Source organism: Maniola hyperantus, chromosome 5 (assembly GCF_902806685.2).
Source record: "Maniola hyperantus chromosome 5, iAphHyp1.2, whole genome shotgun sequence".
Taxonomy (NCBI): Eukaryota; Metazoa; Arthropoda; class Insecta; order Lepidoptera; family Nymphalidae; genus Maniola; species Maniola hyperantus.
Window position 1 is genome coordinate 7514695 of NC_048540.1, and position 14997 is coordinate 7529691.

The 14997-nt window shown below is 38.1% G+C and overlaps 2 protein-coding genes across 2 annotated transcripts; one reads left to right on the forward strand and one right to left on the reverse strand.

Moving 5' to 3' along the window:
- Positions 1–1323: 1323 nt before the first annotated feature.
- Positions 1324–8599, reverse strand: LOC117982241 (uncharacterized). The gene is made up of 5 exons (XM_034968561.2): positions 8232–8599; positions 7232–7453; positions 6995–7132; positions 6680–6899; positions 1324–6038 (listed from the first exon to the last, which is right to left on the reverse strand). Exons 1-5 carry the CDS (start codon positions 8475–8477, stop codon positions 5605–5607), a joined length of 1260 nt encoding a protein of 419 aa, XP_034824452.1. The 5' UTR covers positions 8478–8599; the 3' UTR covers positions 1324–5604.
- Positions 8600–12348: 3749 nt separating this feature from the next.
- On the forward strand, positions 12349–14832 carry LOC117982256 (integrator complex subunit 12-like). The gene is made up of 2 exons (XM_069498568.1): positions 12349–12929; positions 13863–14832. Exons 1-2 carry the CDS (start codon positions 12498–12500, stop codon positions 14154–14156), a joined length of 726 nt encoding a protein of 241 aa, XP_069354669.1. The 5' UTR covers positions 12349–12497; the 3' UTR covers positions 14157–14832.
- Positions 14833–14997: the final 165 nt, after the last annotated feature.

Genomic DNA, 14997 nt, shown 5'->3' on the forward strand with positions numbered 1-14997 from the left:
TACCTATTTAATGTTATTTTGAAGAGCGCGTGCAAACTTACAATAGTTATATTGTTTAAACGGATACGTAGCACGATTAATATCTATTGTCAGTGTCGATATTTCGACCCAGTTATATGGATCATCTGCTTTGTATAAAATTATGCGCACGTTGCGACGCAACTTTCCTCAGGATTGGTGTGGGAGAAAAACTGTTGTGGAGAAGTTGTTCGTGTGTGTGCACACAATAATTGTACGTGAGCAATATCGTACTGCAAGAAATGAGATTGACCAAACCATTGCGCAAAGCTTGTATGATTTTTTACAATCAAAAGACTGTAGATGTCAATGCGAGATTTTTCCGAATGTGCCAAAAAAGTCTTGTGTGCTTAAGGAAACAAATCAAGTACGAAATACTATAGTTATTATATAGGTACACCTGAATAAAGTGCATGTGTATTTTCTTCCTTACTCGTATAGCATTTCTAGAATGGTTTATCCAATCCACGTAGGACCTCCGTCATCTTCTAAATATATAAAAAAAGAATAATCCTGACTCACTCACTGACTCATTAACGCCCAGCCAAGTTCAAATTTGCACAAAAGTTTCCTTTATAATGTAGATAGAATAGAGCCGAATTTTTCGAAATCCCCACGAGAGCGAAGCTGCATGCAGCGCTAGTTAAATTACGATATGTACAAAGTCGGGCTTACGCGATTAAATACGTGAGTATAGCCGTAACAATCTACATATATATAGTCACGACAGGTCGAGATGGCGCGGAGGGACGCCTTGCACACCCGCACGTCGTCGCCCGCACCGGGTTAGCGCGAGGGCTGCGCCTACGGGGCGCGCGTTCCCTCCCCGATTGCTATTTCGACCTGTCGCGTACTACACTTATGGAAATCATTCACGATAGTCTAAACACGTACAAAGTCGGTCCTTATCGGTACCTTTTAGAATTCTATTCTATTCGTCGGAATCTTTATTATTATTTTATAGTTCAGGATTTAACTTAGAAAATACCTATCAAATTAGGGATGATTTATGCCAGCACGTTGCGGGCGCGGGCCGTGCCACGTACAAGGCACGGATTCAAAACATCACGAACATTTTATATGAAGCAATTTATGCTGCACCGTGTCGTGTCCATGCACGGACGTCACGGTGAAGCCGTGCCTCGTCCGCGCGTTGTACGTGACACGGCCCGCGCTTGCCACGTGCTGGCATAAATCATCCCTAAATAGTAATCTCGTATTGACATTTATTGACGATCGATATGTTAAGCTGAATTATTTTAAATATAATAAATAGGATAAATCATTAAAATAAAAGTAGCTATCGCTAGTATTAATGCACTTTATTTAATATCATTCACTTACATATCCAATTAGAATTGTCCATAGTTTAACATTTTATCTAGTCGATTCCTAGTCCTATCGTATGCAACTCATAGTGAGGTTATCCTTAGGAAACTTGAATATTATAGCGACGTTATTTGTATAGAATTGTTTAGTCACGCATTTAGGTAATAAATTATTATTATAGTACTAGCAGATTATCGGCATTTACGGCAGTAAAACAAATAAGCCATAATAGTTAGAAAAAAAATCATCAGATGTTTAAAAAAATAATTAGGTATTATACGACGCGGGTGATGTCGCAGATATTTGCTAGTATGTCTGTCTATCAATAAATATAAATAAGCAGACTTCAAACATTTAAAAATTAGCTTATACCGCAAAATATACAAAAATTTAGCTTTATATTTTCGGTCTATCATCGCTTTGAGTACAAAAATAGGTTTAAGTAGCCTTGCTTTTGTTCAAATTATTTAGTTTTTGTTGAATAATAATATCCATCTGATAGAAATGTTTATTATTTACAAAAGTCGAGTTGCAAAAGTAACAATTGTAGCCACATAGCATGTTTTGTACAAATATACCTATTGTAGAATTTCAGGCAGGCAAAGCAATAAACAGCGTATTTGTGTGTGTGACACATACGCGTAGCGACACAGACTACAATACATGTACCTACTGGCGCGGTTTTACGCAACTACGAGCGTGTTTCAAAGAATGGCGGCCCGTTTGTACTGAAAGCGTTGATACATAACAACTTATTTGTTACGACAGCATTCACAAACTTAGATTTTAAAATAAGGAAGATTGTTAAATTGTTGAAACTGGACCAAAGTGTTGTTTGATGTTAATTAATGTATTTTTAACTTACATTTTTATTTATTTGGAGGATCCGTGTTATATATTTTGTTAATCATGTCTTGAATTGAGCTCAATCATGTAACTGTGTAAAATATAACTAAGTATAATGCTTAAATTTTTTCGTTAATACGCTAATTTTATTCTTATTCGAGCCAGTTTTTCAATCGTCAAATAATTTTCAACCGTGGAGCATTAAATTATAGGTACCTATACATTTTGACAGATTCTGTAGACAGTAGGTAATGTTTCTTTACCTATTTGAAATCTGCCATAATTCATATCTTTCGCCAGTTTATTTTGCGAATGAAAAATCATCATTTATAATATGATTTATGCTTGATAAAAATTTATTTTTAAACACACATGCTCATAAAGTGGCTCTAATTTCACCGCAATTAGGCACATAATGACACCCATAATCAAACTGTGACTTTTTCATTGCTATTATTCACAAGTGAGTTAAAGAGTATTTTTTTATTTTATTGGTTGAGTTGCTTTGTTCTTAAAACATATTCACAAGTAAGTTATAGAGTTTTATTTTAGTTTATTGTTTGAGATGCTTTGTTTTTAAAAAGTTTCGATACAAAAAAGATCGTGTTCAATAGGACAAATAAATGTTCAGTATTATTTTCTTCACAAGTGTGTTGAAAAACGTCGTATGATACACGTGTGTATTGATGATTACCGCCCTCGGCTATCTTAAGACCCTCACCTAACGGTATGGCGCCTCAGCGGTAATCAGTTAATCACCAACATTACACACTTGTACCATAATGTACTTTTTAAAAACTAACTACACGATTGAGCTTCTAACCGCTTTTTCCATAGGTATAGCGCATAACTGAGGAGGCTCCTGCTGTAGTGGAGTGGTACGGGGGGTTTTGTGACAGTCGTCACAAGTTGACGAACCACTGAGCTCTTAGGTCACGTCATCACACCCCTCCCGCACCACTTCACTGCCGCAGCAACCTACTCAGTTATGCGTTATGCCTGTAGTCATGTTTCAACAGAAGTTTATTCTGATGATCAGGCTTTTAGAGGTTTTTCATAACTTAAAAATGTATTTTGAATTATTGTTATGTTTGTAACATGTTATGATTCTTTATCTTTTAAGTAGGTATCTATTTGAAAGATAAAGAGAGTCGTAAAATGTAGTCATAAAAGTCTCTTCCGTATATCATCTTTTTATTATTTAAATAATAGATATATATTACTTATAATCGACTACTGTATAAAGTAATTTTCAATCTTATGAAACTATAAATGCTTCCTCTTTTCAGAAGGTTTATTTTATCTGACTCCTCTTATAAACTTTCATGCAACGTTTTAATATATTCTATTAAATGGCACATCGAATTTACCGTACTACTAGAAGTTTAATATCATAAAAATCTTAATCAGCTAAGCTGTTTTACAAATACCAAAAATCGGTTCAAGAGTAAATTGAATTTATTGTACAAGTTTCATAAAGGGTAGAAGTATAGTAACTTAGGAGCTTTATAACTAATCACTTCTATATTACATATTATACTCTTAAAACTCTTAATATTCAGCAAATAGAAATTTAGTAAGTAAATAGAACACCAAAGTGAATTTTAAAATCATAAGGGTGCCCAATTAATATGTACCTATGGCAATAATATTGAAGTAGATAAATAATAGTAAATCATTATAGCGGATTATAGAATCAGATACATTTATATACATAATTGAGTCTATAGTGGAATGTTTCTACTTATTCATAAATGAACTTAGAGATCTCGATAAACAAATTGTAAGGGACAGATTATTGGACAGAATTTTTTGTTATAGAGTATGGATTTAAAAGTTAAACCACCAAACTCAACTAATATTTACATTATAAGGCGTTTTTGATATAGTACACTAATTGCTTTTTAATGTGCAATTGTGCAGCATCTACTGAACTTCTTTAATATATTAAACTAATTACTGTGATCACATATTTTCCACAAGGCTTATAGGCTATTTTAGAACACTTCATAAGTCTCTGTATTCTTTGCGTCCCTCCGTCATACATAAAAAGATGTACCAAAGGACAACAAACTTCCCAACAGCAACATCGCAGATAAAACTCACTAGAAAATTGCTATTTATTATTAAATAAATATAATATGAATATAATACAAAATATTAAAAAAATTCCAGTATCGACTGAGCCAAAGTTGAGTTGTCACCATTTTCTTAATTTAAAACAAAGAAATGTTTCAAGTAATTTTGAATTAACTACTTATAGCTATTTAAAATCAAGGCAACTAATAAAATTATTGCTATCCCTATTATGTATCTATAAATTTTTAGACATTAGAAACAACATTCCGGATTCTCGTTTTTAATAAAATTAGCATTTACATCAATAGTGATTAGTCCATTTAGATTATACGCGTAGGTAGAGGGATCTAGTGACGTTAACGAATATGGTTAAAGCTCGGCTCGAGCTACATTAAGATCATTCCCTACGGGATGGTAACAATTGTGTATATTATTGATAATGTTTTGTTATGATGTTATTTATTACGAGGTTGCGAATGTTTGTTGACCAATAGCGTTTAGATTGTAAGTATAGTGCGCGCAAAACAAGTAGCCCAATGTGAACACGAGACGTAATGACAATGCATTGTACAAAAACAGATCTCAGCCGGGCTTGTGTCTATGACCTGTGCAAACCGTCATGTTGCAACTTCATATTGGATGATTTGTTTTGCGCGCACTATACCATAAACGAGATTAGAATTTGCTTCTTACTGAGGTACTTTGTATCCTTTTTTTTTATAGAATATTGCTTCTTGTGGATTCTGAACTGAATGTTTTCAAATCTTATTATTTATTACACTTCTCACTAAGCATCACAAAAATTAATAAAAAAACATTATTACAAAATTTGAGTGTATTTATTTTTTATAAGACCCATTTTCAAAGCAAACTTAAAACTTATAAAACGAAAGTGTGTATCCATAGTAAATAAAATCTACAATATTATTTATTAGTATCACAGGTTAAATACTACAACTAAAGATAGGACTTTATGTATTCATTACAAAAAAATTGTTTAAAAAATCTTAAACCTATTTCAGACTGCCGATAAAAATTAATTCCGTTCCTATTTTGGAGTATAGGAGTAGACGATAGCGTTAAATTGTCTGGAGTAAAATGTACACCGCGACTAAAGACAGCCTAGCATCCCAAAGTATCCCGAATCGGTGTAGGACAAAAACGCGGTCTTTTGCGCTAGACCTAATCAGTTTAGGTATAAAACAAGATATAAGTAAACAATTAAAATCTTAAACATTATCAAAATGACTTGAAGTCTAAATATAAAATTGATTGTGCTCTAAATTACATAATTATTATGATTTTATACAGTTGTCCTATTGAACTTAAAACTCATACAGTGCGCTTTCCATTGCCTACAAAGTTGGGTAAGCGACCTGTACTAGCAGATCTTGACATTTTAGGTTTGTATGTTAAAGGTAAAGAACTCTGACTAGGACCATTACTTATACTAACTACGTTTGCAGATTGGGTGGTATTTAGTGCCTTCGAGAAGACGTCTAGCAGTCTTGTAAGGGTTTCTCCACTGATTCTATCAGTACTTTCCTTTCTATGTACATCTGCTGAGGTATTGTTAGGAAAGACATTTGGTATAGACCTCTTTCGTTGTTTTAATCCAATACTTAGTATACCCAAGAAATTTAAATTAAAAGGAATGTTTAATATGAAATTAAAAATTATCATTACTAATAAAAATATTATTAAGGCATTAAAGGTTACCATTAGAAGCCCATACATAATTTTATCAAAAGGGAACCATAATCCATCTGTAACAAAAAGAAAAAGTTAATATCCATCAGGATTCCCAGGGAAAGTGACAAACTCTGGGGGACTTTAGACTGATATCTCTATAAATGTATATATGTGAGTGCTGCTTCTTTACATATAGTAATTAGTAATACATAGTTAGTATTTTTTGGTACTAGACAAGAATACATGTGGACCATGATAATGTCCAGGGTCCAGTATAACAGCTGTATCCGTTTCAATCCATACTAAAAAACCAGCCAAGTGCGAGTCAGACTCGCCCATTGAGGGTTTTGTACTACAGAAGTACAGAAGTAAATCAAATGAGAATCACTTTTGTTACTGAACTGCAAAACTAACATTGTTTGCAGACGTTTATTGTTAATTTAAAAATACCGGTCTAGTGCGAGTCAGACTAGGGTTTTTTAAATTTATTATCAACATACAGAAAAATCAAGCCTACTAATCATTAAAAAAGATATATATATAAATAAACAATATTACTCCGTTCAGTTCTGTACTACAGTCGTATTTATGTTGAATATAACATGTTGAACGATTTTATTGGTCTCCACAACGGAGACAACGGTTTACGAAATCGCTATCTCTTTCTAAAGGTTGATGTACAATATTTTCTGTCGCATACTGAAATTAATCTTACCAGTTACTCCATGGGTTATAGTTTTTACAGTTTCACTGATAGTAATCATGGGTTCTGACAATACAACACTAAACATTCTGACACCAATTTTAAGTGGATTCATATGCTTTAAGAATATCAATGGATCAGGTGGTGGTACTTCACATGTAGAGCTCCATATTAACCACTTGCATGTATTCATTGCTTGTATGAATCTGTCTAGTTCTTGTTTTTCAGCCTCCTGCAAAATAATAATCATAAAACATTATTCAAAAGCCTAGACACTATCTACAAGTTGAAGACGCACTGTGTAGCTAGACTTAATGGTATACTTGCCTTATAAGACACAAAAACTTCATACACATAAAATCCAACTAGTATAAGTATTAGTATATGTTTATGGGATATATGGTGCATTAACCAAACTGTTGACCCAATGACTGCCAAAATACTTGTAGTCCAGATAATGTATACCTGAAAAAATAATATTTAAATTGTTCGAGATACTAGGCTGTACTTCCTTTATTTTATGTACCTGCTCTAACAGGGCAGTATGAATATTCTGTATCTTACCTTATACTCTATTAAATAAAATTGTATATATTCAGTCCATGCCATAACAATTTTTTCAGTGATTGTAGATTTGTATATAGCTTCTTCTACATATCCCATGGACCGTCTAAACATATCCACAGAGAGTGCAGTATTTGAAGTTATATATTCATTCAAAATGTTCCAACGTTCAGGGCTGTATCTCATTTGCAAAGAAATATCAATACTGCCATCTTCATTTTTCTGAATAAATAAAGTAGAACTACATTTACTGAAATGATTTTGTTGATAAACAAAACTACTTAATAAATATTGAAACAGTAACTTTTATATTATATTATCTTCTAATTATTTTTAAATATTACTAGCTAATGCCTAGATGTGCTGCAATACTTCTCTCAATTTTCTTACTTCAATATCTCAGCATTCTCGCACACAACTTGAATATTGATGGTACTATGTATATTATATCAGAAATTGGAATTTGTTATTCTCCAGTCAATGCAAACCATTTCTGTGCACAGTAATGAAGATCCGTTTAACTGTTAAAAGGTAATGCTGAGACCACAGATATGTACCTACAGATATGCAACTAGTGTGGCCCCTGTAGTCCCTCTCGCTCAAGCAGAGGTTCTTACGTGTGAAATGTTATTCCTTCTATTTTAAGTTTGCTTCGCCTATTGTAGCCTAGTATACTGCAACCCGCCATTGCCCAATAACTTCAAAAAGAAAAATAATTTTCAAAATCAATTAGTTCTGTCATTTTAGTTACACACATTAGTTGTCAACATAACCTCACTTCACTTTGTTTGTCAAGATCTCACCTATATACAAAATATATATTGACAAACAAAAAAAATTGCCATGGTGACAAGTCATGTTCTGATAAGAGCTTAAATGCATTTAGCTATCTCGCCCTAACAGTAAGAGTCACCTATTTCTACAGGTACCTATTTGTTTTGAGAATGAGACACATGGGTAAATGTTTTGTTCGGTTTGGATGTGGATATTAAGTGCATACCTTTATTGTTCCTCCTTTTAATATGATGGCCAGAATTCGTTTATAAAACCATTCACCTGTACCAATGTTATTTGTTATCTGCACTTTTTTAGTAGGAATACTTCTAAGGTCAGGTGGTATGTCGTCATTATCGTGTTTTACGTTACTCAAATAGTCCCAAGGATCGGGACCTACCTGACCATCACATTTGGTCCATGCGATATTTATTACAAGCAAAAACACTGTAAAAATAGGTTTACACCACATATTGTGTTTTATCGTACCAAGCAAGTATAAAAAGCGGTCTGCGACAGCTATTAATAATTAATTCCACATTAATTCAATATTACTGATTCGCGGATTCGCCAGCATTCTTGATTCTTAAACCACAGCAAGTTTCTTATAGGTATTTTTGAGGTTGGGTTGGCACTTGGCCGTTGGGGACGGGTTGATAACAATAACCAAAGAGTATATAATCACTACGACAACAAAACAAAAAAAAGTGATTATAATTATATACTCTTTGGTAACAAAGTCAAAATTAAAAACCGGCCAAGTGCGTGGCGGGCCACGCGCAGTGTAGGGTTCCGTAGTCACAATTCAATTACAAATACAATAGATACAATAAAATTAAAATATAGGTATATTAATATGCAACTCATAATAGTTATTAAAGATTTAAGAGATTCTACGATACCCCACACTATGGGGTAGGAGAAAAAAATTCATCCCCACTTTACATGTAGGGGAGCTTCCATAGATTTTTTTTATCACAATTTTATTTCACCACTTTATCGGCGTGATTAATATTTATACCCATGCCAAATTACAGATTTCCAGCACTAATAGTCTCTGAGATTAGCCGAGGACGGACGGACGGACGGACAGACGGACGGACATGGCGAAACTATAAGGGTTCCTTGTTTATTACGGAACCCTAAAAACGTGTAAAAGTGGTGAACACGTAGTGATTATATACTCTTTGGTGGTGAACCCTTTTTTTCTTTTTTTTTTTTTTTAACGTGGGGAAATCCTCATGGATACCACCGCGCTCGGGGAGGTGCGGTGGTTATGTCGGACTCTTACCGACTAAAACCCTACGGTGTTCTGTCTCATCCGTTGTTGCTAGGCACAGGGACACGAATGTATTCGACTGCAACCTAGCTAACGGCTCCCGCCAAAGCAGGCCTAGCTCTGGGACTTAATGGGGTCCCCAACTCAGTTTTAGGCTCACCGGGGACAAGGGCTTGCCTTCCAACTCAAGGACCTGTTCTCCTGCGGGCAATAGACTCCCCGTGTCTATTACCCGGAGGTCCTATTCAAGGAGGCAAGCGGCGGTCATGCGCAGCTCGCCTGCGCCCGATTCTCCTGCGGCGCATGGGATGAGAGTTCTCGGCTTCCTCTCTTATCCTCTCCGCTGCCTCCTTCTGCGTCATTACTTCCTCGCTGAAGGAGACCATCGCTTTCCAAGCCCTCTCACTGTCCACCATGGATCTGGCCACGATGGGCAAAGAGAGGTCCTGCCCCATAACTTCCACCAGCGACTTGCGTGGGTCCGCCCATGCCGGGCACTCAGCCAGTGTATGCTGTGCTGTGTCTGAAGCACTACCGCAATGGTGGCAATCCTCTCTGGGCTCTCTTCGCGCCACCTTGCACAGGTATTTACCAAAGCACCCATGCCCCGTAAGAACCTGTACAAGGTGGAACGTGAGTGCTCCGTGCTTCCTTTTCATCCACTCCTCAAGGATAGGACGGATAGCCTCAATGGTCATGTGACCGGCTGTGGGTGACTCGAGCCTCCCCTGCCAATGGAAGAGGAGCTCAGCCTGCGCTAATCGCCGCCACCCATCCACTTCCTTTGGAGAAGGGTGTTCCCCCCGTAAACGGGCATCCACCCTCCTCTGGTACACACTGGCCAGTGTCATAGCGTCCAGGTCCCATGGTGGGGTCCCAGCCAAGACGCAGGATGCCTCGTGGGATATGGTTCGATAGCCTCTTATTGCCCTCACCGCCATGACACGCTGCGGTCTCCGCAGCAGAGGTCTTGTTCGGACGGTCAGGGCATTTACCCAGATAGGAGCCCCGTATAGGGCCATCGACCGTACCACCCCTGTGTACAGACGACGGCAGCCTACATCTGGTCCACCCAGGTTTGGGAGGAGCCGGCTAAGCGCACCGGCAGCTCCAATGAGCTTGGGAGCCAGTCGCCGAAAATGCTCCTCGAACTTCCATCGGCTGTCAAGGACAAGTCCGAGATATTTCATTGTTGATCTGACAGCGATGGAAGTTCCGTCCACTACTAGGACTGCACCAGTTGGAGGAGCCCTTCCTGGTCCGTGAAAGCATATAGCTTCCGACTTGTTTAGGGCTACCTTTAAGCCCAACCGCTGAATTCGTTCCACGGTTAGGGCTACGCCCGCTGTGGCAAGCTCACGCGCCTCATTGAAGCTACCAGCTCTCGCCGTTACAAGGGTGTCGTCTGCGTAACATGTTACGTCAACGCCCTGTAGGTTAACCCCCCGCAGCACCCAACTCATCCGGCTCGCTGGTGGATACGCCAGATGCCAGGCGACGTCTTTTCACTGGCTGTGACTGCCTAGAGCGGCCTTTGGCCTTAGACGAGCGTAGCGACCTGGTATTCGGCTCTGAGTCCGACGTACCCGTCAGGTCCATATTGTCATAAAGACAAATGGCTCCCGACATATCCTCCTTGTTCCCTGCAACTGGAACTGCTCTGTTCTCCCTTTCACACTCTGCTTCCCTTCTTTCATCACCTTCTATGCTTACAATTTGATTTATTTTATCCATTCTAGTCCCACGAGTACAAGGCAAATTTGTGGTCCTTCCCAAGTGCTGCCCCCTACACCCGGGTAAGCCTAAGCGTAACTCGTCACGGGGGTCGGCCGGTACCCTGACGAGGTACGCACTAGCGACTGAACAACCCGTCAGCCATACATCTCCTCACGGTGCGCCGCCGCTTGGGATTCGGGGTGATTTTTTATAGAGGTTTTCTTCCTCGCGGTCCGGGCGGTTAAGCCAAGACCCTCGGTCCCAGTATGAGGTCGTGAGACATGACCATGAACACTCCTACCGGGATTACGATTTGTGGCGAGGGCCGCGCAAGATTAGTTCCCCCACGGCCTCCTCAGAGGCAGGGCTAGTGCACACCGAGCTCGCCTCTCCCTCCGAGGGATTCTCCCCCCCACCCACGTCTCGTCCACTGTGCCCTCTGCTAGTCAGAGGGACACGCGGAGAGACCTTCCCCCCTGCCAGGTCATTAGCCATGACCAACAATATCATTGAAGAGGAATTATTGGCCATGTTACCGGGGCGCACCGGCCCGAACACTGCCCTTCCCCCCGGACGTATCCAAAAGGGAATTGCAGCACCCAAGCACACTGGGAGGTTACCTGGCTGGCGCCCCAGCCAGGTAACCTCCCAGGTGGTTGGTGGTGAACCCTTGGTGAACCCCAGTGAACCCCTATGCACCGAGTACCGACCAGAAAAAAAGGCCCCTATGCTCAATAGACAAAGCATAGACAAAATGAACCTTACTCTTACTTTTAACATGACAGTTCTTTTTTTTTGGGGCGATTGTCTAGGACCCGCATCAAGGTTTTAGACAATCACCCTGCTGGCGTAGATAGAGTAATAAAGGTAGATAAAGTACTGTGTAACCGCGTATGAGATAGCGATAGCACGACGTAACGATAAATAACACGACAATTATTACCATTGTTTATTAGTCAATATTTATATTAAACGTTTTTTATGTGAAAACAAGGAGTTTATTTTTATTTTATTTATTTATTAGGAACACAAACAATACATTAATTTAACACAAACTACGACACTTATAAACAAACACAGGCTGATAAATGTATCTATACGCCACGAATTCTCAAAGTTTGTTTTGCAACTAAAGTTGCATTCCTTGTATGTATTCTTAAAAAAAAACCAGTTACACGATAAGGGACAAAAAATAGGTTAGCTGCGTCTCTGTTTATCACATTAGTAACTTTATCTGGGCTCTCTTTTTAGTGTGACTGAGAAAGCAAACGTTCCTGTATCTACCTTTATTACTCTATCTACGCCTGCTGGTCAATGGCTATTTTTTATTTTTTCTGTCTGTCTCTGTGGTAATTATGGACGTAAACAAGACGTAAACTATTTTATTTTATTTTGTCTTGTGAGCTGTGTTTTAAAACCACTTTAAAACATTCAAGAAGTACCTATATATAATATTGGCACAGCCTCTGTGATATTGGTATCTAGCGTCCTGATCTGATGTCTTCGATAGATTTTGATCCATCAATAAAATTATGTTTGAAGTATTTACATTCAAGCGCAGCGGACTCCACGGAACAATTGCGCATAACTCTTGACGACGTGATAAGACAGACGTATGGAAACTCGAAGACGCTCGGCAATGTTTTGCCGAAGAAATACTTGAATGAAGAGAAGTTGGAGTCACCGTCGCGCTCCAAACACAAGAACGAGAAGAGTTCAAGTAGTGCAAAGACAGTAGCTATTCCTCAGCAAAGTCCTCAACAAATACAGATTCCCGAGAGAGAGAATGACGATGGATCTGTAATGGACGGAGAGCTGGAATTTGATTTCTTGCAAGAAGATTTGACGTGTGTTGTTTGCAGGCAAATAGCTGTGCAGGCAGGAAACCGTTTGGTAGAGTGTGACGCTTGTCATGCACTGTATCACCAGGTATTCATAGTTGTTTATTTATTGCGAGCAGTGTTTGCTTGAATTGTCAGTTTATTGGCTATGAAAAAATAAACTGCATGCGAACACTACCTAAATTTTGATGCAATAAAATATGAGATGTGTCTAGCCAACCGACCGACAGAAAACGAATTTATTTTTAATGAGCTGACCGTCGTATCACCAGCCGATTATATATTATTTCACCGACTCTTGGATGGCTAGCAGCGTTCTAAAATATGTGATATTCACAATAATTATATACTAATTGGTTATCTCTTATTAAACTTCACAATTGGTTGAAATGTGCAGCTTTCATCATAATCATCAAACCATCTCTGGCTTACAGCATGCGGCAGAAAATAATGTATATCAACTTTTAGAAAGAGATAGCGGTTTTGTAGAGCATTGTGTCTCTGTCGTTGAGACCAACAAAACACACATAGTTACATAGGTATGAGTGACAGAGACAACACTCTGCAAAGCCGAAATTTCATCCTAAAGGTTGATGTACATTATTTTCTGCTGTATACTCTACTATTCAGCATGAGTTTCCATGCTGGCCAAGTGCGGTTTGGCCGATCAGGTTTCCTCACGATGTTTTCTTTCACGTTAAAGCAAGTGATATTAAATTGTTTAAAATGCTCATAGCCTCATATCTCTGACAAGTTGGAGGTGCAAGCCCAGAATCAAACCCCAACTCCCAAATAGGAGGCTGACATCTAAACTACTAGGCTATCACCATTCTGCAGCTTACTGTATACTTACTGTAAATTCAGATATTCAGATACTGTATTGCAAATAAGTTTGTTTGTAAAGAGATCAATGGTCATTCTAATAGACAGGTGGCAGAGCTTGATAAAAAGATTCTGTAAATAAACTTTAGTAGATATTAAAACAAAATGTCTTTTTCATAAGAATATCTTTCTTTTACAGGATTGTCACAAACCAGTCATAAGCGATAATGATATGGCATCTGGCTGGCAATGTGCCTCATGTCTCTCAACTCAGGGATTTGCACAGGGCTATTCGAGCAAATCATCAGCGTCTAAGTCACCTTCTCAACTGTCTGGATCTACAACACCAGTTAAAATATCTTCAAGTAGTTCGTCATCCTCGTCACCTTCAAAAGTTGTGACCCCAAACATCAATATAATATCAGCTGATAAGAGAATACAGTTCATGAAAAAGAAGGCAGCAAAACAACATGAAAAGAAGAAAAGCAAATAATATTTTAAGGGATTATAATTACCGGGTTGGATTGTACTTACAGTACCGGGTAAAAAGATTCTGGCTTTGTAGAGCAACTAGTCTCTGCCAGTTGTCACCCATACCTACGTGAGGCTTTGACGGTTTCAATGACAGACAACACGATCTCTTTCTAAAGTTCGATATGCAATCTTTCCTGCCGGGTACTCTATATACCTGTCTTGTCCTGTAATTTAGCTGTCAAAAATATTTCAATTTTTAAAAAGACTGATAGGATTTTTTGGGATTCATGCAAATTTTGAGAGGCTTCTTAATAGCTACAAGTCTTAGGGCGGTTACGCACTCATCAGATCCGAGTCCGTGAAAAATGTTCCAATCCAGCATGTTTCTAAAATGTAACATGACATAAATCATGTTACATTTTTTTTTTTTTAAAAGAATATTAGCCATGTTAAATGACTAATATTCCCCTTTCCCCTCCAACTAAGCGTAAAGTTTGTGCTAGGAGTAGGTACGACAATAGTGCAACGGGCGGGGTTTGAACCGTCGACCTTTCGGTTTTCAGTCCACTCCTTTACCTGTTGAGCTATTGAGGCTCATAAATCATGTTACATTTTAGAAACATGCTGGATTTTTTAGAAGAAGTTATTGTTTAGTATAGTACAGTAAAATTAAATAAAGAATAAGTACCTTAATATTGAATTATTTTGAATATGCCCTTACATAATATTTATATTATAAGTGATTTGCCACAGCTAACTTGCAAGTTTTATTGCTAGTGGACGCTGGGCATGGCTGGTGCCAAACAGTTTCAAAGTGAGCAAAAGGTTTTGTAACGTGTGCCAATGCCATAGTAGTGAGT

Coding starts and splice junctions, on each gene's coding strand:
- LOC117982241 (XM_034968561.2), bottom strand. CDS start 8,477: ATGTGGTGTAAACCTATTTTTACAGTGTTTTTGCTTGTAATAAATATC. Junction 7,454..8,231: donor TAAAAGGAGGAACAATAAAG/GTATGCACTTAA, acceptor TTATTTATTCAG/AAAAATGAAGATGGCAGTAT. Junction 7,133..7,231: donor TTTATTTAATAGAGTATAAG/GTAAGATACAGA, acceptor TTATTTTTTCAG/GTATACATTATCTGGACTAC.
- LOC117982256 (XM_069498568.1), top strand. CDS start 12,498: ATGTCTTCGATAGATTTTGATCCATCAATAAAATTATGTTTGAAGTAT. Junction 12,930..13,862: donor GTCATGCACTGTATCACCAG/GTATTCATAGTT, acceptor TTTCTTTTACAG/GATTGTCACAAACCAGTCAT.